At 41.0% G+C, this 24,352-nt stretch overlaps 1 protein-coding gene across 10 annotated transcripts in view; it reads left to right on the top strand.

The window, feature by feature from the left end:
- ipo8 (importin 8) overlaps positions 1–24,022 on the top strand; it is a 68,583-nt gene extending 44,561 nt beyond the window's left edge. For 3 of the 10 annotated variants that reach the window (XM_056367046.1, XM_056367045.1, XM_056367050.1), the window contains 7 exons: positions 1,041–1,246; positions 2,069–2,290; positions 6,287–6,416; positions 7,643–7,742; positions 8,414–8,486; positions 9,185–9,228; positions 10,292–11,083. In XM_056367046.1, the coding sequence (XP_056223021.1) occupies positions 1,041–1,246; positions 2,069–2,290; positions 6,287–6,416; positions 7,643–7,742; positions 8,414–8,486; positions 9,185–9,228; positions 10,292–10,363 (847 nt within the window). In that variant the 3' untranslated portion in view covers positions 10,364–11,083. Of the gene's footprint in view, positions 1–1,040; positions 1,247–2,068; positions 2,291–6,286; positions 6,417–7,642; positions 7,743–8,413; positions 8,487–9,184; positions 9,229–10,291; positions 11,084–20,432; positions 20,968–21,258; positions 21,363–21,519 lie in introns of those variants that run through there. The other 7 variants (XR_008826400.1, XR_008826399.1, XR_008826398.1 and 4 more) reach the window with 7 other exon arrangements.
- The last annotated feature ends 330 nt before the right edge of the window (positions 24,023–24,352 follow it).

Below are 24,352 nucleotides of genomic sequence, written 5' to 3'. Positions count from 1 at the left end.
TGAAAATGCCCTTAAAAGGGCATGAGACTGAAGGGTCGTGTGCAGACACAGACAGAAGTTACAAAGAGATACCGTAAGGGAAAATTGAGAAAATGGCAAAACGAAAATCTAAAGATGGAGCACCGGAATCAAAACGCAAAAGGAACTTCAGTAGTTCTGAAGTGGAGGTACTGCTGCAGGAAGTGAGTTGCAAACAAGGGGTTAAGTGGTAATGTAGCATTCATTTATTTTAAAAGACCATAATGCTTTTTTAAAAAACAAAAGTTATTTAAAAAAAAAAAAAAATTTAAAAATTAAACATGACAAAAATGTTTTTGTAAATTAAGTAATTTAATATTATATAACTGTAGAACAGAAGAAAACGCAATAACCACTTATTTTGATCAAGCATGTCAGCACTCAAATGTGCATAAGAGTACTGTGTGAATGTTAGGATCTTCGTAAAAAGTGCGTAAGTGGGTTTTATGAAGAAATTTCTTCTTAAGAATGGTTGGTGAATGAGGCCCAGTGTCTCTGTGTTAAGTACAGAGCTGGAGTCAGGATGTGGTTAGCTTAGCTTAGCTGGAGTTGGAGATGTTGCACAGAAGTGCAGGCGGGGTCAATAAAGAAATAGTTCAAGTGACCTTGAAACAGGGTTTCCATGGGTCATCGAAATCCCTTAAAATTTGTGTATTTGAGGGGTAAAGTTTTTGAAAATGGACATAAATTGACATGGGTCATTGAAAGTGCTTGAATTGATATGTTTTGTGAAAAAGGGAACTTGAAATTCATTTAATGTTTTTAACATGTCTTTTCCTCTGTTTCTCTTAACTTACGCAGTATGTTGTTTTGCTGTACTGCTTTTGAGACTACATAGTCTACCATCTCTGTAACACAGCACCACTGACAGATGTTCACAACATTTAAGCTTCTCTCTCTTTTTTTGTTGTTGTCTCATTATAAAAATTCTTAGTGTATTGCGGATTCTGTAAAAAAGTCTTTTAGGATGCGATACTGTCATTTACCATAATTCCCAGCCTCTGTCTTCCTTCTCTCTTCAGGCTCCATGACCGCAAGATGTGTATTATCGGCCTGAGCGTGCTGATGGAGCTGCCCAGCCGACCGGCAGTCCTCGAGGGAATTGCCACCCAGATCATCCCCTCCATCCTGCTCCTTTTCCTGGGCCTCAAACACCTCTATGCCTCCCGTCTCATCAACAAGCCAGACCTGCTGGCCCGCGCAGGGCCTCAGGATGAAGACCAGAATGGTGAGAAAAGATCAGGAAAGAGAAAATGGAGGAGAGGAAGGAATAAAGCTGACTGGAGTAAATTTGTGGAGAGTTGAAGGCGGAGGTGTAGAAGACGAGGCAGAATGAATGAGGACCAAAAAAATGCAGAAAGGAGGAAAGAAATTGGCTTTGTGACAATTTGTGCCAACGTCTGATCTTCCACTGCTTGAATCTTGATTCAGCCCCAAGCTCAAATTAGCTGCAGCACATTTACTTTCTCACGTAAAAGACTGCTGTGCACTGCTTGTGGGGCAGACTAGTAAATTAAATTACTTCTACAGTGATGGCTGAGGGTTTCTCCTGCAGCCTGGGATTTAAAATGCATCGATGTAATTTTTAGAAAGGTGTGTTCTAAATAGAAAAGCTGACAAATCTCTCCACTCAAAACTGGGGCTGTGGCGACGCATCAACGTAATCGATTATGTAAATATGCCGATTTACGTAACGTTGATACACACATTGATACACACAAGGAAAACCAACTACAAAATAAAACAGGAAGTGACAAAATCCAAACCAAGCCTAACATGAAATGTCTGCCATGGCAAACCATGGCAAACACATAAAGATAAAAACTTCATATCACCTGTAGAACAACCCAAACAAATAAATACAATTTTCTGTGTTGAATTTTTGCTTTTTTATTATGTTTACAGTGTATTTATGTATGAAATAAGGAAAGTTCCATGATTGTTTTTTGTTTTTGTTTTATGGGCTATTAACCTCTATTATACTGTACTGAAGTATAGTATATTAATTATTATATTAAAGGCTTTAATCTGTGTTATTTTCTGGTGGCAGAGGAGATTCCAAGTGATGAAGATGAGGTGAATGAGAACAGAAATGCCATGCAGCAGCAGACCAGCACGCCGACAGGCCAGGGCGGCGAGGACGATGATGAAGATGAAGATGACTACTGGGATGATGATGGCTTTGAGGGAACACCCCTGGAAGAGTACAGCACGCCTCTCGACTATGACAATGGAGAGGACGAGTATCAGTTCTTCACCTCAGCCCTGCTCAGTAAGTGATCATTCAAATGTCTCACAGCTGTCAAAATGATAGCCTGAACTGCACAAAGGCAGAAGAGACGGAGTTAAAGTGACAGAAAAGAAAGGATTTACCTGCCATGGTTCCACAAGACAACAAATAACCATTAATCAAACTTTTATTCAATCAGTCATGTTTTGGATTAATGCATTACAACAATATAAAACAGAGAAAATTTGTAATTGTTGCCTGGTTTGATATTTTTGCTAAGATAATAAGTCATTTAAATCACAACAGAGACACATAGCCTAACCCCAACACATACTGCTGGAACCTGCTATTCTCAGTGTATCTCTCCTTTCTATTGAGGCTAAGCATCACTAAAATCACCCATCACTACATTTACAGAACTACACCCTATACCACCTTCTATTGAGGGAAAACAGATTAAAAAAAGAATTAGGTTTATAATCTGGAGGCGTATATTTTCAGTAGGGGGGTAAATTGGTGGCTGCTCCTCAAGTGGTAAAACCCTGGTGTGCCTTGAATTGCAATTGGTCAGCTAATGACCAATAACATGTGCTCAACTTCAGGCTAGTACCAACATATAATGGTTGTAACATTTAATGTGTTGTTCCTATTCTTCTTCTATAGCCTCAGAAGTAGGGATCGACCGATTATCAGCCGGGCCGATTATCGGCGCCGATATTCAGCATTTTGACGCATATCGGCATCGGCCTTTTTTAAAATTCGACAGCCGATAAGAGATCAATTTAAAACTGGGTTATTTTGGCTCTGATGCAGCCGCGCCTCTCTGTCTGCTGTCACTACTCTGTCGCCAGCATTGTCCCACCCACAGCACCATCTGATTGGTTACAAGCAGAGCCACGGTAACAGCCAATCAGCAGTGTAAGCTGTGCATGAACAGTCCTTACACACACGGTGGAGAAGGTCCGGAGAGCAAATACTTGTTTTGAGGGTAAGTTAAGGCAGCAGAGTTTCCCGAAATTGTAATAAAAATCCCAGTCCTCTACAACTCACAACTACTAGTAACATGACTGTGAGCCCATTAACGTTATATAAACATAAGCGGCAGCTCTGCTCGCTCGCAGTCCCTCCAGACGTGCCTGTTAATCACTTGAAACAAGGTTGCTGATAATATCGATATGTCCGGTTTTATTGCAGGGAAGCCCGTCGAGGTGAAGGCTGGTTAGCTTTTAGCGTAACGTTAACCCATCGGTCCGCGGCTCTAGATGCTCAGCAGACTGTAGCAATGGGGAGAATGTCTGTTATGGTAGAGAATAGTTTGTGTGGAAGTCACATGAGAAACTCTACAACTCACGACTACTAACGTTACTGTGAGGCCCAATACGTTGGCGGCAGCTGTCTGTTCCTACGATAAACACTGATTATTAAAGTGAAGATGCTTTAGGCTATTTCGTGTTTAATCCCTTGAAACAAGGTTACTGATAACATTGATACTGAAATAGTTAGAGTAAGAGTAAAGTAAGAGAGTTCCCAAAGTAAGAAGTGTGTGTGAGAAAGAGAGACACAGAGAGAGAGAAAGATTGCAGGGAAGCACGTTGAGGGGATGGCTTGTGAATAGTGTGTGTGTGTTTGTGTTTGTGTTTGTGTAAGCCACATGAGAAGCTGCAGAAACTGACAGCAAGTACCGTCTGTCTGAGAGAAAACTGTAGGGCAATAATGGCTGTTTAACTACCAAGTACTTTACCTTTTTCTGTGTTGATTGAGAGATCCCAAGCAGCAGAAAATGACATATTGTTAGATGAAGTGTGTCCTGAAGCTGTCTTTGATAGTTTCTTGTAGAGAGGAGCAGGATATTGCTGTTCAAGACTTAAGACATAATGTAACTGCATCATAAAGCCTACATGAACTGCATTCTTCAAACTGCAAACTTCAGGGAACTATTTATTTATTTATTTAAATTTTCAGTTAACTTTATAAGAGATGCTGCTGACCCTGGGAACTCCTTGCACTTTTTGTTTTTGTTTGAACTTAAAACAAAGATAAGTGAAAGATTAACATTTCAGTTATATTGAAATTTTGGAAAACTTTATTTACTGTAGAAAACTTTAGTGAGCTATTTATTTGTTTAAGTTTTCATTTAACTTTATAAGACATGCTGCTGAGCCTGGGAGCTCCCTGCATTTTTTGTTAGAATTTTAAAACAAAGATATCTATTGTCTAAGAAAAAAAAAACTTTAACATGTTGCAAATCTGAAAAGCTGTTAAATAAACATATGATTAAAGGCATTTGAACAAAGTTAAGTGGAATTTTTCCATTATTCAAAATTTTCACGCCAATATTTTCCCTTTTATTGCAAATAAATATCGGCTCCAAATATCGGTTATCGGCCTCCTTGACTACTAATAATCGGTATCGGTATCGGCCCTGAAAAAACCATATCGGTCGATCTCTACTCAGAAGTGAGTCAGCAAATTACAGGACAAATGTAATGATTGCAACATGTAGTAATCATGGACAAGATGGCCAGTGGTTTACATACTGTGAAGAAGCTCATTCACTGTACTGCAAAGTTCTCTGCTGGTGGCAGTCCATTTATTAGAGGAGGAATGAAAGCCTGGAAGCATGTTCATCAGAGGATTGAGGAGCATGGGAAAAGCAGTGTACGTAAAGACTGTGCACAGGCATATTTCCTTAAAGCCAGCAAAACATATCAGTAGCTTACTGAGTAGTAACCAGATGTCCTAACATCCAGAGCAAGTTAAGAAAAAAACAGCAGGTGATGGAGTGTGTTGTGGATATCATCAAAGTCAAAAGAGCCAGAGGCAGCATGAGACTGGGGGGAAAGATGGAGGGTCCCTTGTTACTCTTCTTTCAAAAGACACCTTCAAAGTTGTAGATGTCATCAGCCAATTAATTTCACAAACCATTGCAAGTGAATTCAGAGAAGCAGGGATGTTTTCTGTCCAGCAGGATATAATCTCCATAGACAAGTGCTCAGTTATCCTCAGATATGTAACAGGTTTTATTCATGAGAAGTTGATTGCTATTGCAGAATTCTACAAAAAGTCAACCTAGATGTGTCTTCTTGTGTAAGCAGCACAGCAGATGGTGCAGCTAACATGGAGGGACAATATAAAGGCTTTTCTACTTTTCTTTCACAACAGTCTCCCAACCGAGTTCACGTCTGGTTCTATGCACATATTCTAAATCTGGTGTTGGTTGACACAACCGGCAGTGTTCTACACAGTGCATCACTTTTTGGATTGCTGAACGACGTTGCAGTCTTCATATGTGAATCATATAAGTGCATGCAGAAGTGGGAAAGGATGAGTGCAAAGTCAATCAAGTGTCACAGAAAACTTTGTCCAATAGGGCAAACATGGTGGTGAGCAAAGAATGCAGCTCTGTCTAAGGTGTTCGGGTGTTTTGGAAACCCTGACAGTGCAACGTTTGTTGACCTGGTCCTGACACATCAGCCTTGTTGAAGTATTTGCAGACAAGTGGGATGGATGTCCTCACAGTACAATATCTGGTTGTGGGAACAAGTGTTTGTCCTGCCGTTAATTTCCCTATTAGTTAATTTCCCCTGTCAGCTTCTGCAGGTTGGAGAAGCGTTGGTCTATCTCTCGCAAGTGTTCATTCTGACATTTTTATAGAGAGATGTGACGTTTCTGAACGTTTATCCACCCACCGTTGATTTTCTGAAATATTTTTTACACTTTGATTATGAAAAACAGCGAGGGAAACGGGCCAAAAAAGGCTGACACAAATTGACTCAGAGCAGCCAGGTACTGAGGGGGTGGAATCAACAGCAATACTAACAGGCCCCCGCTGGTGCTATTTGCTGCTGTTTTCTGTTTGTTGGGGGTAGGGTATGTGTTGGGTTTAGGGTAAGTGTTAGGGTTTGGGTAATTGTTGGGTTTAGGATAAGTGTTGGGTTAAGGGTGTTGGTTGTGATGGTTAAGGTTAGGGTAAGGGGCATTATGTCAACAAGTATCCTCACAACTAACATAAGACATTTGAGTATTCGTGTTTTTTAGGAGTCCAGAACACTGATGCAGTCTGGTACCAGAGTCTGATGGCTCCACTCAGTGACGACCAGAAGAAACAGCTGCAGGAGATCTACAGCATCTCACAGCAGAGGAGGAGCACTGCCGCCAAGGGCCAATGGTGAGAGGAAACACAGGAGGGAGGAGGAGCTGGTTGGGAGCAGAGGCAAAGAGACATAAGAGAGAGAGACAGACAGAACAGGATGTAAGTCAGTAAGAGGCCTCAGCAGCATCAGGACCAGTGGAAGTCATTCAGTCTATGGAGACCTGAAAGGGACATATATTTTAGTTGGTGAAAAGGCCTACTTTTGTATTATATCAAGAAAATTTTCACATTATCCTGAGAAATGTTTATCTTGTGTCCCCCATGCAGTACCCAATACTTCAAAAATAAAAGCTTTATCTCTTAATTGACCAGAAAATTAAATTCACAAAAACTGTCATGTCAGTTTAATTTTGTAGCCCCAAATGACAAATTTGATAGTTTGGTTTTCCAGTTTTTACAACATACATAACCCGTTATGCCAGCAGTTTTTGGTGGGGTGAGGCAGGCCTCCCAGGGGGCAGGCGCCATAGAACTTCAGGGGAGGCTACAGTGTGAGAAAACATAAACTAGAAGCAGCACAGTTATGGCTGGGCGTCCCGTATTTTCGTTATGTCCTCAAAGTGCTGTAAATAATGTAATGTCAAGTAATAATGTTGCATAATCTTCCTGGGACTTCAGGCCGCGGTGGAAACCCAGACAACAATGGGCCACAGGAACCTTTTAGGTTCTGAAGAAAAGAACTTAAAGTTCCAGGGCGGAAAAGTTCGGGTAAATTTCCAGAAACTTTCCATGGGAATTTATGGGAATTAACTGGAAATTGGGGGTAATTTAAACAAACTGTATCATATCCAATCATAAATATAAAGATTTTATTTTGTCATAAGCAGCCATCCATGAAAAATAATACAATTTAAAAAAACATGACATTTCAACAGATTTATTTGTGAGCAGAACCTTTTTTAGGACTTTACAATCAGTTTTTTCATTGAACGACAAAAACATGAATGTTGAGTAAAATATTACTCATTCCCCCTCCCCCACACAATCAAAAAGTAAAAAAAAATGTTCAGCATTTTTGCCAAACCCTTTCAGGCAATGGCCTCTTCCTGGGCCTCATGAACATCCTCTATGTTCAACTCCTCAACATCCGACGACTCCTCTTCAGTGTCACTGTCCAGCCTTGTTGAGGATGGCTCTGTGTCAGGCTCAAAGAGCCTTAGGTTTGCCCGAATGGCCACCAGTTTTTCCACTCTCACATTTGTGAGTCTGTTGCGAACCTTTGTGTGTGTGTTCCCAAACAGTGACCAGTTGTGCTCAGAGGCGGCTGATGATGGTGGGATTTGGAGGATAATGGAGGCTACAGGTGCAAGGGCTTCAGATCCACAAAGTCCCTTCCACCAGGTGGGTGCAGATATGTGCTGGCATGACTGCCATATTCCTTCCCCTTCCCAAAGGACTTGCTTGGTTCAGTACTTCGCCAAACTGCCCAGCACTTTGCCTTCATCAAAGCCCAGGTGGTCAGATATGGCTGTAATGACAGCGTAAGCACCGTTAATCTCTTCCCAAGAGAGTATGCCCCTGTCATATTTTGGGTCCAGCATGTATGCTGCTGCATGCACCGGCTTCATGCAGAACTCCTGGTGCTTCTCCAATGACTTGACCAAAGCAGTTTCCTCTGCTTTGAGCAGTAGGAAATTGCTTCCTTTAAAGTTGGCAAAAAGACACTGGACATCTGATAAGATGGCATCATCACCCTCTATCTTGGCAATTGCTGCTGCAATTGGTTTGAGGATTCTCAGGCTGTTAGTCATTCTTTCCCAGAACACATCATCTAACAGGATCCTCTTGATGTCACCCTCGATGCCTGCAGTCCAGGATATGGCCATCTCTTGCAGAGACTCCTTTCCCTCCAGTAGACTGTCATACATGATGACAATGCCACTCCATTGTGTGATGCCGGGGAGCTTCCGTGTGGTACACTTGTTTTTTTCCTTTTGCTTTGAGAGGTGGGTTGCTGAAGCTACATGTTTGCCCTTCACATACTTCACAACTTGCTTTGCTCTCTTGTATAGTGTGTCCATTGTCTTCAGTGCCATGATGTCTTTCAGGAGAAGACTCAGAGTATGGGCAGCACAGCCAATGGAGGTAGGTCTCCCCCGCGTGTGCCCAGGCAACCTTAATGTATGCTGCATTGTCAGTGACAGTGTGAAAACCTTCTCTGGTCCAAGGTCATTAATGACTGCTTTCAGTTCATCAGCAATGTAGGGGCCTGTGTCTCTGTTCCCCTGTTTGTCTGTGTTCTTGTAGAATACAGGTTGAGGGTTGGTGACAATTTAGTTGATAATTCTTTCCCAGGTGTGAGCCAGTTGCATAGACTGCACAAGCAAAACACTCATTTGCATTTCTCTGGCTACGTTCATCCATCAAATCAAAGAATCCTCTGATACCAGAGGGTATCTGACTCTGATACAGTAGATTAATTTTCCCCTGGAGTGGAACTCTTGTCTGCTGCATATTTTGAGCCTTGAGGAAATTTTTGGCACTTTGCAATATGCCGCTGCATTTTTGTGGTATTCTTCACGTATGTCTTTCCACAATATTTACACATATACAAAAACTTTCCTTCAACATTAGCTTGTGTGAAATGCCTCTGCACATTGGATGGCGAACGTGTCATTTTTCTGTAGAGTAAGATAACAAAAGTTATAAAAACACTAATGCAATGGCATGAACATATATATATATATATATATATATATATATATATATATATTAGCTTAACCACTGGAATGGTCTTCAAAATATTTTACAGTTGATGTTGATAAATTCTTGTATGGTTACAGAAAACCGTCTTGAAGGAGGCAGAAGAAACAGCATCACATTTGAGGTAGCTAGCACCATGATAAGCTAGCCTCTTAAATGGTCAATGAAATGGTGCTACCTAGCTTACTTTTAGCACCTAACTTACCAGCTAGCTAGCTACTGTATGAATACATTTTCATTAAATATTTGCAAGTTAAACATTGATACCATAGATCAAATATATTTACCCAATAATATTATCAAAACTTACTTGACTTGACAAATGTGTGGCTTCAATACTCCAGGGTTATGGAAATCATCTGTGCATGTGATAGAGGAATGCACAGTGCATGTAGGGGGTGTGGCCTCAATAGCCCTGCAGTAAGCAGTGTGCTGTGTGTATGTGATTGAGGAATAGCATAGATATTCAAGTGTACTTGCATTAAATCTGGTTGTTTTAGCCAAGATTATGCTACAATATATTTTCCCCAACTATATTTAAGTTTTCTGTTAAGGGCCAACTTTCAATTTTGTAAATTTCCTGTTTATTCCAATACATTTTCGATAATTCCCATATATTCCCGTTTATTCCCATGGAAAGTTTCCAACTTTGAAAATTCCTCAAATTTTGCAACCCTATTCAAGATAGATACACAATGGTAATTATCCCTCTGCTTCCAGGATTTATGCTAAGCTAGGCTAACCACATCTTGACTTCAACTCTGTACTGAACACACAGACGTGAGAGTGGTATTGATTTTTTTCAGCTTACTGTCACAAAGAAAGAAAATACGTGTTTCCCAAAATGTTCAACTATTGCCCTAAAAATTTTTCAGACACATTTTAGTAATTAGTGTTTTCAGTTCATGTATGAGGATCAAATACTAGATTTCAGGACAATAACCACAAGAATTTAAAACATTTTCTATTGTTTATTCACAATTCTTGCAGTCTTTGAGATTTTGTAAGATCATGAAAAACTTTTTTTTGAGATCTCACATTTTTTGTTTCTTCCAAATTGAAGTCTTATGGCCCTTCAGGAACTCCATAGCAGACATTGAGAATGACCACCAGTAACATAATGAGCAGAGAAGCCTTTAAAAACAGTGTTGTTCAGTCTCAAGTCAAAATTAATCTTGTGTTTTCAGAACACTGAGGAGTCAGATGAACTGCAGAGTCAGAGGAGGGGGATGAAGAAGAGAGCAGCTGGTCTGACCTGAATTGACGTTAATTTCAGTCTATTCAGAATGATCTCAGTCCAGATCAGACCGTTTCTCAATGGATCCCACCAAAACCAGGTCCTGGGGTACCATCAGGACTGGATGGAACACCTGGGGCTGGATTGGCATTATATCGGTTTGGGACCTAGTGCACTGTATAGATCCACAGGCCCTACTGGAATATTACTATCACCAGGACAGGACTGCTGGCCTGTGTGTGTGTGTGTGTGTGTGTGTGTGTGTGTGTGTGTGTGTGTGTGTGTGTGTGTGTGTGTGTGTGTGTGTGTGTGTGTGTGTGTGTGTGTGTGTGTGTGTGTGTGTGTGTGTGTGTGTGTGTGTGTGTGTGTGTTTGTGTTTTTGTTTGTGTATGAAAAAAAATAGAAACACATCGAAGTGTGTGTTTGTATGTACTGCAAGCACTTGTTTTCATCTCTCTATAGCTGAACACTTTTTACCATCTCATGAAGTGAGAGCCGAAACAGAGCAAGAGGAGCCCGAATTGTGTCAGGGTACCTTGTACACAGACTGCTGATGGACGAAAAGATCAAGGTCATAGACTTGCGGCCTCCAACTATGACGGCACACATATGAAATGTAAACTGGGAGGGGGATCTTAGGAGAAGCAAATTTTTTGTCTTTCTGTTTGTCCCTGGCTTTTGTTTTTGTAACAGTTTTCAGAACTAATTTAAGAAAATCATAAAAGTTCATGTAACATCCAGAGTTTTTCTTGTTATTCTATCCTTCTTTACTGCTTCCTACCTTCACTAAACAACACTTCACACAAAGTACAGCTCAGACTGATGGGATGTCATTAGTTTTGCAGGTATATGGTCATAAACGAAATAAAAATTTTAACCTGGTGATGGCTCCAGAACATTAAAGTCTGTAAAAAGTTTCATGACAATGCATCCAGTGGTGGTCGAGATAATTCAGTCTCCAATAATGATTGTATATAAAGATGGACAGCATAACAGCTCTACAAAAGTGAAGCCAAAACATCTGGATTTCCCCCTGGTGGCCGGCTCCATTGTAGGTCATAATCCCCGCCCCCTCCATGTTAGCGGACTGGACATGGTCAAACATTTTAGATTGAAAGTTGTTGCTTGGTGTATGGGCGGATAGCACAGTTCCTCCGACTGATCCCTACTGAGCAAACTACTGGCTCAAAATGACATCACCACCGTATCTGGTATGTTCTATGTTCTGTTTTTAAAGTTGACTGACAAGTGACCTCTAGTCACTTTGTGCATCATGACTCTTACAGTAGCAAAAGCAAAGTTCAGAAGTAGTTTCCTACTGACAGTAAAAGCTTGTTTTGTTGTTTTTTTTAACCATGAACACAGTTGCTCCCTAATCCTACCCAAACAGTGCTTATTTTAACGACTTTCCCTAGTTTTAAACCACGTAAACTTGTTACACCTCGGGCGTTTTCAACTGTATATTTTAACAAGATGTCAGGAGCTTAAGTTATCGAAGAAAAAAGCCAGGCAAATGTTAGACAGCTCAGCTCCCAGCCGCTGGAGAATTCCTGTCCTGTGTCTGCCAAAGCATGTCAGCAAATCCTAATTTGGAGAACAATAAAGAGACAAAGGTAAGCAGTCTCTGTTTCCAGCTACTCCTTTTCTGCCAAAGCGTGTTGCCAAAAAGTGAAACTGCTTTATTTGTTTAGCAGTAACCTGTTTAAAACAAAACAGGTTACTGTTTTGTTTTTGATGGAGAGAAGGAGATCACTGCGGATCCTCAGTGTCTGATTCATAAGAATCGAAGGTAAGCAGTCTTAGTTTCCAGCGAGTCTGAGATGTCATTTGGGGGGGCTATAAAGCCACTCACTCTAGACTTTTCAGAACATCTGGGAAGAGGGATAAAAACTGATGTTAAAATCATGTAAACGTCGGCTTTAATACAGTTGTTAATACACTCCTTAAGACTTGGTACTCTCGCCCTGACTCCTCTCTCATGCTCTGATCCTCTCCTCCATCGGCACCTTCCACTTGTGGCTGAGAACAAGGCCTACTTTCAGTCCTGACAAATTAACCGTATCTCGTTAGTAACATGAATTAACAGAACTAATGATGTCTGTGCTGTTTTACCTGTCCTCGCCATTCTCCTCCTCAAGAACTTTCTTTTTAAAATAATCTGTGATTTGTCATTTCTGCAAAAAAACAAAACAAACACATACATGATGGGATGTAACGTTAATTTAGGGAAACTTCAAGAAGCTGGGTGTGCTTGGATGTAAACAAGATAATATTTGCCTGTTTGAAGAGCTGCAAAATCCGGTCGCGTCCTCCTTACACAAGCAGAAAATTGTTTGTATTTTTCTTTGGCAATTTCGGATGGCTCTGCCTGATGCATGGATTACAAATCCACTTGAGTACCGAGAAAACAAAACACACAACAACCTGCTGAGACCTGAGAGAGTATGCTATCAGCTTCTGAATTTGTATTGCAGTCGATGGGAGAGCTGCTATGATGATTAAACAGTTCCTGTAGCTCCAAGTAAGTACTTCTAAGTAATAATTTGTCAAAAGTACCAATTACCAATTTAACCCAAACCCACCATTATTCTACGTTGACGCATGATGCAGTAGTAGAGCTCCAAAGTTGGTCATTTTGAAGACGTTGTTAAAGTATGTTGCTTTCACTCACGAAGCGTACACTTGCTTACTCTTTGACCCTGCTGGGTTGTAAACTTTATTACAACTTAGGCACGTCAGGCTCAACATACAGCTCGGTCCGGTAACTCCGGTGGTGTCACTTCAAAACATGTCCATGTGTCACACTGACTAAAGACAAAGGTTCCTAACAATAATTCCTATTGATACATCCCTTCTCTTTTGAGAGTTAGTTCTTTTATCTCAAAATTTGACTTTAGCCAACATACAAGACTCCATAACAAAAGTGCTTATTAATTAATTGTAAACAGTTATACATGTTCATCAATTCAAAATTTTCTCTTAACAACTGATGAAAATAGCAGCTACCAAACAAAACTGTAACCATAACTTTCTTTCACAATCTGTATTATTCAACACTTAGCTCAGAACTTTAAATGTGCAAATGGTCACATTAATCTCAACATATGTAAACCATAACTTTTGTTGTTGTTTACTTAACCAGAGCATAACATGTAAACAAACATCAACATCTCACTTCCTCTCACAGTTTATCACCATGATAACACACAGTCCTTGTATCGCTGTGGCTGTACCACTGTGCGGCCAGCTCTGGTCGTGACAAGGGTATTTCTGTTATCAGTGTCTCTGGGTGTATGTGCTGCTGTGACAGCGTGAGGGAGCGGAACAGTCTCTGAACGTTCATTTCCCACAGCCTGTGGCTGACTGGGGATGCTGATCTCAATGTCAATAGGGTCACTGAAAGTCACTCCCGGTGCACGCGATTCCTCCTTATGACTCCTCCAGATTGCAACTGAACCTCATAGGACCTCCCATCGACTGGCTTCAGCACCTTGCCTAGTCTCCAGACCGTGTGGGGTGGGAGTGGCTGTATCCTCACAGTCACCTGTAGTCAGTATGTCCAGGTCTCTAGCTGCTCTGTTGTAGTACGTACTCTGACATTGCTGCTTGTTTTTCAGATTCTGACTGATCCGAACAACTTTTGGTCTTAGCAGGCTTGCTTTCGTTGGCAGCAGTGTTTTGGTACGGCGACTGAGCAGTCGCTGTGCTGGACTGCTCTCCAGGCCTTGCGACGGTGTGTTTCGGTGGTCCAGAAGAGCAAGATAAGGATCCTGCCCAGCTGCCTTGGCTTTGATGAGAAGTCTTTTTGCTGTTTTAACAGCTGATTCGGCCTTGCCGTTGCTCTGTGGGTAGCCAGGTGATGAAGTCAGATGCTGGAATCCCCACTGTTCACTGAATTTTTTGAAGTCCTGGGACGCATATTGTGGTCCATTGTCCGAGATTACTGTATCCGGAATACCTTGGCGGGCGAAATGAGCTTTCAGTTTCCTTATCACTGTCGTAGATTTAGTGTCAGGCAAGTAGTCTATTTCCCAAAAGTTTGAGAAATAATCCACAGTGATGAGATAGTCTTTACTGTCAAACACAAAAAGATCTGTGCCTAACTTTGCCCATGGCCTGTTTGGAACTTCATGAGATATTAGTGTTTGTTTCTGTTGTTTATTGTCCATTGACCTACAGATGTCACACTTGGCAATATACTTTTTGATCTGATCGTTCATGCCCAACCAGTAGACACATTCTCTGGCTCTGCGTAGGCATCCTTCAACACCCAGATGCGATGAGTGTAATCGGCTAGTGATGTCTGATCTCAGAGCGTCTGGAATAATGGCTCTCTCACCCCGGAAGACTATTCCATCTTGGTGAGTTAGTTCATCTTGTAATGCGAAGTAAGGCCAAATTTCATTTGGTACCTGTGCCTTGTCCTTGGGCCATTTCTGGATCATTGCTTTAATGAGAAGCTGCAATGTATTGTCTTTTTCTGTGGCAGACCGAATGTCATGTAGCCTGTCAGATGAGATTGGCAAGTGTTGCACCATGTTGACAGTCTCTACTTCATCTTCCACAGGTGTACTCTCAGGAAGATAGGCTCTGCTGAGCGTGTCGGCTAGCAACATGTCTCTTCCAGGCACATATATAACGTCCACATCATATTTTTGTATGCGCAGCATCATGCCCTGCAGCCTTTTGGGCGCGCTCAGCAGGGGTTTTCGTGCTATGGTTTCTAACGGCTTGTGATCGCTCTGGACCGTGACTTTGCGACCATATGTGTAGTGGTGGAATTTCTCCATGCTGAAAACCATGGCTAAAAACTCCTTCTCTATTTGGGCATAACGACCCTCAGTCTGTGTCAGTGCCCTGCTTGCAAAAGCGACTGGTTTTCCCATCTGCAGGAGTGCTGCGCCCAAACCTGTATCCGAAGCGTCGCACTGTACTGTCAGCTCCTCATCCGGGTTATAATACTTAAGTACTGGAACATTCACTATTGTCTCTTTGAGTTTAAGGAAAGCTTCGTCGTGCTCTGCTGTCCATTTCCACTCACTGTCTTTGTGTGTCAAGTCTCTCAGCACTTTGCACTGGTCTGAGAGGTGAGGGCAGAACTTGGTGAGGTAATTAACCATCCCTAGAAGCCTTTGCACTCCTTTTACATCCGTCGGTGCCGGCATCTGCTCCACAGCACGCACTTTTTCAGGATCTGCTTTGAGACCATCTGCCGTCAAGCGGTGTCCAATGTATGTGGTCTCCTTTTGTCTCAGTCTGAATTTTTCTGCATTCAGTTTTATGTTCTTTTCCCTGCATCTGTCAAGAAACTGTTTTAGTTTTTCATCGTGATCCCGTTCTGCTTCCTCTTGTGTCTCCCCTTGTCCTGTGATCAGGACGTCGTCTGCAATGATGTACAGACCAGGTACATTGTCCAACGCCTGTGTGAGCTTCCTCTGGAATATTTCAGGGGCATCCTCAGCCACCTGTAACGTCCGAAGGGAGTAGCGAATGTTGTCAAATAGCTGGATTCCTCCTCGAGCTGTACATGCCAGAATCCACTCTTGACATCACACACTGTGAACACTTTAGCTTTTGATAAGTCTGGTAAAATGTCCTCGATGGTTGGAAGACAGCCGTCTCCCGTAAACACATCAGCATAACTTGCTTTGAATTGCTCCATTGTCCACTGTTCTGTTTTTTCCATTTTTTCCGTTGTGACTATACTGTCTATTGTCATGATATTCTCATGGTGCACTTGAATCAGTCTCATGGCCTCACTGGCTCTCCTGCCCAGCAGAGGTACTGCACCGTCCGCATTTACCACTTGAAACTCCAAGCGATATTGTTTGTGATTTCTTGGATTTCTTATTTTGATTTTACATTTCCCCAATGGCCTCAGTTTGCTTTTGTTGTACATAACTAGTACACTGTTAGTGTGTTCTAGCTTGATGTCTGGGTTCAGCAGGTTAATGGGGATAATGTTGCAGCTAGCACCACAGTCTATTTGGAATTTAACCAAGTCTTTGTCTAGTAGCATGCCAGCATACAGAAGCTGAGTGTCCCCTTTAACTGTGTCCTTCTCTTTTCCATCCTTTACTCTCTCTGCTTCCACATCTTTGCTTGCATCTGTCTCTACTGCATCCACTGTCTCAGTGATACATGTTATATCTTCATATTCATCACTCACATATTCTGTTGCTACAGTACTCACATTTTTCTTCCCCCTTTGTTCCGGTTTTGCTTTACATTTTGCTGCGAAGTGGTTCTCTCTGCCACACCTGACGCACTTCTTCCCAAACGCCGGACATTTCTGTTTATTTTTTTCATGTGTTTTCCCGCAGAATTTACACTCCACTGTATTGTTAGTTTTCCTCTGGTACTGCGCTCCTTGAACAGCATGCACCTCCTCTACCATCGGTGCGGTGATGGTTTTCACGTTCTCCTTAGAGAGCTCCGCGGCTCTGCACAGTTGCAAACACGTGTCCAGTGTCAGGTTTTTCTCCCGCAACAGTCTTTCTCTCATAGCCGTGTTGTTGCCTCCACACACAATCCTATCACGTATGAGCGAGTCTCTCAAAGTCCCAAAGTTGCATGTTTTTGCCAACAGTCTCAGTTCCGTGACATAACCGTCTATCTTTTCACTGGCGCTTTGATTCCTCGTGAAGAAACGATAACGTTCCACAATCTCATTCACGCTGGGGTTGCAGTGATCATCAAACTTTTTGATTATGTCCTCTATTTTCCATGCATCCTTAGCTGTGTCGCCCATGAGGGTATCCAAAAGTTCTCTGCCACTCTCGCCGACAAGATAGCTGAACAGTTTTACCTTTTGTTTATCATCAGCCTCGGCCATTGCCAAATCCACGTAGAGAGCAAACTCGTCCCTCCAATTTTTCCATGTTTTAGAAAGGTTGCTGGAGTCCAAACACAGCGTCTGCGGCGGCTTCAGTCCCTCCATGGCTTCACACGGCAGTCTCACACTAGCGGCCAAAACTAGCATCAGATAGCTAACTCTCTTCCGACCGGAGAAAACTTGCACACACGCAGACCGAGTCCTCTTCCGCTGCCACCATGTTAAAGTATGTTGCTTTCACTCACGAAGCGTACACTTGCTTACTCTTTGACCCTGCTGGGTTGTAAACTTTATTACAACTTAGGCACGTCAGGCTCAACATACAGCTCGGTCCGGTAACTCCGGTGGTGTCACTTCAAAACATGTCCGTGTGTCACACTGACTAAAGACAAAGGTTCCTAACAATAATTCCTATTGCTACAGACGTCTCCCCATTCATTCTCTATGGGAATTTTCTCACCTTTAATTGCCATTTACATTGCCATGGTTACTAAAATCGCTTAGAAAAGTCATAGCACACCATTCCTGATCGACCGCATGCATTGACATATATATTGTTTGGGTTTTGTCAAAGCTGCAAGACTAGTCATGCGCCGAAATAATAATAATAACTAGAAAATTCCAGGGAAATTTTGAGTGCCACAGGGGCTACTGCCGGGATGAGTACATGGTTTATTTCCAGTGTTCAAAAGTCACCCTGATCATATTCTGGTTTTGAGAAATGTCTTGATATAAAAGACTCTGATATAAAACAATGTCATATCCCTCCATCATGTATTATGTGGGAAATATCTCATATTCTGTGTTGTTTTTTTAATAAAACAAGAGGCAACATGTCTTCAAACTGGCATTTAAAGGGTTAAAATCCTGAAAACGAATAAACATTTGGTAGGTTTGAGCAGAACTGAAGTGGTTTAAGAGATGTATGCAAAAAAAAGCAGGAAAAAATATTGATATATGATGATTTCATAGCATTTTCTTTGAGTGTCCTTTTTTGGACGAGAGGAACCCCAGAGGGTACAAAATGTGTTACCAGTGTATAATAGACCTGTAACAGTAACTGACATTAGATTTTAAAAATATGTCAAAAGAGACACTTTCTTGCAGAAATCCATACCTTCAGCTGTAACACAGCCAAAATGATCAGCAAATCAAAAAAGAAAAGTGAAGAAAATGTCCAAAAAAGGACAGAGGGTTAATAAATCCCATGAACCGCTATTTAAATTACCACTATTATGTTTTTTCTGTGCTAAATTTAACATTACTGGTGAGGAGAGCAACCCGATTAGAAGTGACAGCGAGAGAGGGCTAGTAGGTTCTCCTCTCCTCTGTCTCAGCGGAGACCGTCACAACTTCATTCACTCATTTAACAAAAAAAAAAAAAAAGCAACGAAGGAAGCAGTAAATGGACTTACATATTTAAGACCTAACTAAATGTAATTTAAGACCTAACATGTCTCCTTTTTACGGTTTGGCCGTGAGCTCGTGTTAAAAATGAAAATAAAGGTTATTTTTCACTGCTTCACGCACTCTAGCCAACTGACACCGTCACTCTAACTTTGAAGAAAAAGTGATTTCCATTCCTCCTTTGAGTGCTCATAGTTTGAAAAGTTTACATGTTATGTAAAAACAGTTGTGTTTTGGAGCGAGTAGAAGTTTTCCTCCGTTTTATAGTTTGAATCACATTTCTACGTGCAGGTATGAGAGAGCTGGGTGACTCAGAAAAAATTAGAAATTTTGTAGAAAAAAGGTGAAATTTTGTGGGTTTTTAAAGAAAATTCCAATGCATTCCTAATGCATTATTTATTCCCAGTATTTTGGGAATAACTTTGGGAAAAATTGGAATTTTAACTCCAAAAAATTATAGCACCTCTTTTGGGATCAAGACGCACGTTTTGATGTATATATTACTGGGGTTTTCTCAAAGCTGCGGGACAAGTTACGTGCCAAAATTTGGCGGAAGAATAATAATAAGCCTGAGGAATATTAATAGATCCGCCCCGAGGCACTCCTCTCCGCTATTCTAGCTGTAGAGGAGTGCCTCATAGCTGAGCACCCATGGCACTAATAATATATGCCTTCAATGTTATTGCATTGCAGGTACATAACTAGAAAATGCATTTCCTGCTGAAAATGCGTGTGAATGCTGAGAGCTTAAGAACATTGCTGATGCAATGATGAAGTAGCTAAAGTAATGATAAAGAAGTTTGAACAATTGCTGAAGCAATGCTAAAGCAGCTGAAGGAATAGCTGAAGGTGAAAAGCAGAATTTGTGAGCTGGATGTTGAATGTTGTGAAATGGTTGAAAAAGGCTCAAATTGTTGAAGCAAGTTGTGAATAATAGTACAAAATTGTACGAAAATGTAAGCTACAAATCAGCAAAATATGTCATTTTAAAACTGAATGACCCAACATGGCCGAAAGATACCTAAAAAAGAAGCGCACAAACAAAACAAAAGCTGAAATCTCAAGATTTATGAAGCAATGCTAAAATGATTGAAAAAACAGCTCATATGAACTCAACTACAGTACCTCATAACTGTGCAGTCGGGCAAACATAGAGCTATTGATTTATATCTTTGTTCACCAAGTTTCACATCGGATTTGATGCTGAAGGTAGTATTAAACTCTTTCGAATTTGAGGGCCAAAATTTGAGGCCAAAATATTAAAAGAGGGTTATATACATCACCAAATGTCAAGATTTTTGATGGATGACCCCCTATTGTCTAGATGTCATCAAGGTTATGCTAATGAGGGGGTGGGCGTGGGAATGAATTGCTAATGTAGTAGACTTTCCCAAGGGGGGCATGTTAAAGATGCGTACTGATGTATGAGATGGGTATGTATAATACCTTTAAGAAACTTTAAATGGTTGAATGGGTATAAAGGAATAGGTCATCACGCATCCATATTCACAAGCAACAAGTCTTGATGACGAGGTGTGAGAAACGTACGTTCTTAAAGCATATTACCGCTGTGAGACAGCGGTTTCAAAGGAACAGGTCATCATGCATAAGTATTCACAAGCAACAAACCATGTAACGTTTTTTTAAAACATAAAACCCTTTATTGTAAAAAAAATTAAGTTAAACAATTTGTTCATCAGACGCAGGATTCACTGAAAACAGACAACGCTGACGAGATGAGCCACGATATGAAAAAACTTAATTTTATCAGGCTTAGAAATTTAAACGTTATAAACGTTATCGTTTGAAGAAATAAAAAACGTTTAAATATACCATTTATTTATTTTAGAAAATAAAGTTTCCGCAGAGGTTCACCATCTTCCTATACAAAACAGAGACAACACTAGGTAAGTAATATATAGTCCTTCTCCCTGAATCACTATTTATTTCATTTTTAAAAGATCTACGCTCATTTTTAAAAGGTCACAACTATGATATTTTTTTGTCTTTTTTTTAAAGTTACCCCCCGATGAGCTGGAGGGTCTGTACCTTACGCAATCAGACTACGGTAATGTTACCATTTGTTTGTTCTTGTTTTTCTATTTAACAATGTCAATATTGGAAACGGTATCATTCATTCTCTAACTACCTACAGATTTAATGCTGATCAGCTTAACTGGGTTGGAAATCCAACCGTTTTCCATGGGGAGTTAGGAGGCGTTGAAGAGGGAGAGAGTTCACGGGCAATCCGTTCTGAGAGCCGTCTGAGGGTCAACCGTTTACAGCTTCCAAAACATCTTAAACCCAGTCTGACGGATTCAGCCTTCCGAAAATATCCAATGAAGGTCCGACGAGGGAATCTGCCAACAGTCTGGATGTAACTGGTAAGTCAATGAAAACTTGTTTAAACGTTTCTTCGGATTAAAATATTTTATTTATTTATTTTTTAACAATTCCTGCGGACATCCCGCTTTTACCGCTTACACATTTAAAATGAAGACCAGTCTTCCGGTGGACTTCCGGAATTTCAGGGGTGTGTCTGTGACGCTTTTCTGGCAGTGTATTTGGAAACCAGCGCCACTAGCGGGGTGGCGATGTAATGTCACCTTCATTTAGTTGCATGGAGTGCAAAATAAATATTGTTTTATTAATTGCATTTTTCTGCCTATGCACAGGGGTTCAGTCGTCAACTATACCGCCTGAGACTCCTGAGATTCCTGTCACGCAGTCGCATCTACCCAGCCCATCAGTGTCCCCTTTGCAAGGACACTGATCAGAGGTAGGCTATGTATATTTTATTTATGGCGCATGATATAAAATAAAATTAATAAAGTACACGTAACCTAAAATGAAATAAGCCAAATCATTAAATCCTAAAGCTAAAAGTACATGACATGCAGAATTAAAACATTTCCTCTCACTGTCTTTTGTCACAGAGGGGATACCGAGGAGAAATCTGATTCGTCAGTCCAGAAAAGGGCGAAGAGGACCTCCCTACCTATGTCGGAGAAGCTCAAAAACCCACTCTGTCGATCCTCAGCGTCTGTGTGCGAGCAATTGCAGAGTCATTTTACAGTTGGGTCAGGGTCTTTTATCTGCTTTTATGGCTTTGTGTGAGAAGTTAGTAAAGTAAAGTGTGACATTTCAACATGGATAAAGATTTAAACTTGGGTTTTTGGGATCTTTGTCAGTCTGACGTAGTTCCAACTGAATTAGAGAAATATGTAGAAGAATTGAACCGTATTCCACCCGCTTTTGCAGTAGACGTTAGCATAGCTAACATAGCTGAAAATTCCTCAGAATCTGATCCTTTTGCAGAAATCCATCAAATCTGCTATACGGAAAGTTATTTCCAACCTATAGAAGATGCTGTCAGACTAGTCGAACAAATACCATCACCCACCCCCTCCCAGCAGCACGAGTCTGACGCTCAAGCCTCTTTCGCCGCCCTTTGCGCCACTCGCTCCTTCTCCTCACGCCGTGCCGATAGAGACCAATAATGAACCTATTTCCCCTGCTTCACACGCCACTCATATGCGTGTGTGAATCAAACCCCGCTCAATAGAGCGGAGGAAATTGAGGGTGGGAAGCTGAACCGTGCAGAACACTATCCCGCGACCGTTTCAACAATCTAGAAATGAGACAAGTTTTTACAGTACCACCTCCTAGAAACGTGCCTGATCTAGCTCAATTTTACCAAGACGTCGTCAAGACCCTCAAGGATCTGGCCGACAAAGTGAAATTAAAGGCTAAACGTAAAAGGCGAAAACATTTAAAAAAAATCACATTAATGTGACCATCGACGAAGCCGGGGAAGCTATCCTGCCGGCTTTTGAAGGTTTACTAGAGCGCTTAGTGCAATCCAACACAAATATAGCCTCAGACGTTAGTCTTGAATTAATCGTTCAGGTGGTGCGAAACCCCAGAGGGGGTAAGAAATGAAAAGCAGTCAAAACTTTAGACTGTGAAATAATAAATAGAAAAAAGCAACATTCTTCGTCATCAGCTTAGCTCATCTTATCGACCCTCAACTCACGAACAGAGAGGCCGAAGAACGAGGAAGAGAGTGGCAACATCTCGCCGGTCTGAGCGATCAGACAACCGTGACCTTTAGCGATGTAGGCAAATTACAAAAATATTGTTTAACGTAAAATTGTGGTGACGACCGCCCCCTCTCAATTTGAAACTGACTTTTCTGATCGATCTAACCCTGTTTCTATTTTTATTCCAAAACCATTACTCCTGTTGGGTCTGAGCTCTACCTCATGAGCTGGACACCAAATATGTTGGAATTCGGTTGTTTATCAATTTATTGGCTATCATAAATTAAGAAAATATTAATATTAATTAATAACTTTAAAATGAATTAGGTTCACGGGGCACCAGCCTAAATTAATAGGCAAAATAGCCAATATGGTTTTAGTCTCAATTTATTATCATTAATCTGGAACTCTGATTAACCATTAGCTTACTAACTATAACCAAATTACCATATGTACAGTAAGTTAAAGTTGAAGGATTGGAATTCTACCGAGTAAAGGTTGGCAATATTCACGCTTGTGCAACATTAAACACACCAGTAGATACTTGAAGGCATTTATTTACAATGGAGCAGAGTAAAACACAATGTCTAATCTAGTTTATACAGGTGTGTGTGTGTGTGTGTGTGTGTGTGTGTAGGTGTATGTGTGTGTGTCTGTGGGGACACAGACAAAGGCAAGATGGCCGATTCAAAGTGGTCACTGTGACCACATGACCTGGTTGAACAGTATTGCATTCTCAGGTGTAACTGATATCTTTATGACATGTAAACATGAAATCCATCATATTCTTCATGAATGCTACTCAAATAGACAGGAAAACCTATCCTGAAGTGTTCTGTGTAGAAATCCCACTAAATGTGAATGCTGAGATTTTGGAGACACACAGACAGCTTTAACGAGGAAAAGAGCCGATTTAGGCGCTGGAAACGTGAAAACAGCGCTATTGAACAGGATTGCATTCTCAGGTGTAACTGATAACTTTATGACATGTAAACATGAAATCCATCATATTCTTCATGAATGCTACTCAAATAGACAGGAAAACTTATCCTGAAGTGTTCTGTGTAGAAATCCCACTTAATGTGAATGCTGAGTGTGGAAGCTATTTGGTGTTATTTAGTTTATTGTTTAGATTTCATTATTCTATTTTGATTTCATTATGATTAAATTTCTGTTAGTATTCTGTTAGTTTATCATTTTTGTAGTTTGGGTGTTTTGTTGTTATTTGTTTGTTTCATTTGGGCACGGTAGGGAGGCACCGTAGGTTATATAGGTAAGCGCACGGTAGGGACCAGCATGCACCTGGGTGGGCAAATGGTTTTTTACCGGAGCGGGAGAGGCACAGGAATTTTTCTTTGTTCTGTGTTTGCTTGTTATCCGATTGAATAAATCACGTTTTTTTTGTTGAAAATTGAAAGTTGTTTGGACCTTATGCTTTCTCCCATCCCTGTACACCACAACCCACGGTGCAAATGTGGCCTTTTGAGTTTTTTATGATTTAAAGTTTGATTAGAAACTTTTCGTTGCTCTTTGTGGACAAACGGCCACTAAACTGAGATTTTGGAGACACACAGACAGCTTTAACGAAGAAAAGAGCCGATTTAGGCGCTGGAAACGTTAATACAGCGCTTTTGAACAGACTTGCATTCTCAGGTGTAACTGATAACTTTATGACATGTAAACATGAAATCCATCATATTTTTCATGAATGCTACACAAATAGACA

Source organism: Seriola aureovittata, chromosome 22 (genome assembly GCF_021018895.1).
Source record: "Seriola aureovittata isolate HTS-2021-v1 ecotype China chromosome 22, ASM2101889v1, whole genome shotgun sequence".
Lineage (NCBI taxonomy): Eukaryota > Metazoa > Chordata > Actinopteri > Carangiformes > Carangidae > Seriola > Seriola aureovittata.
Note: the sequence above shows the minus strand (reverse complement) of the source record. Positions and strands in the feature narration are given on the sequence as shown.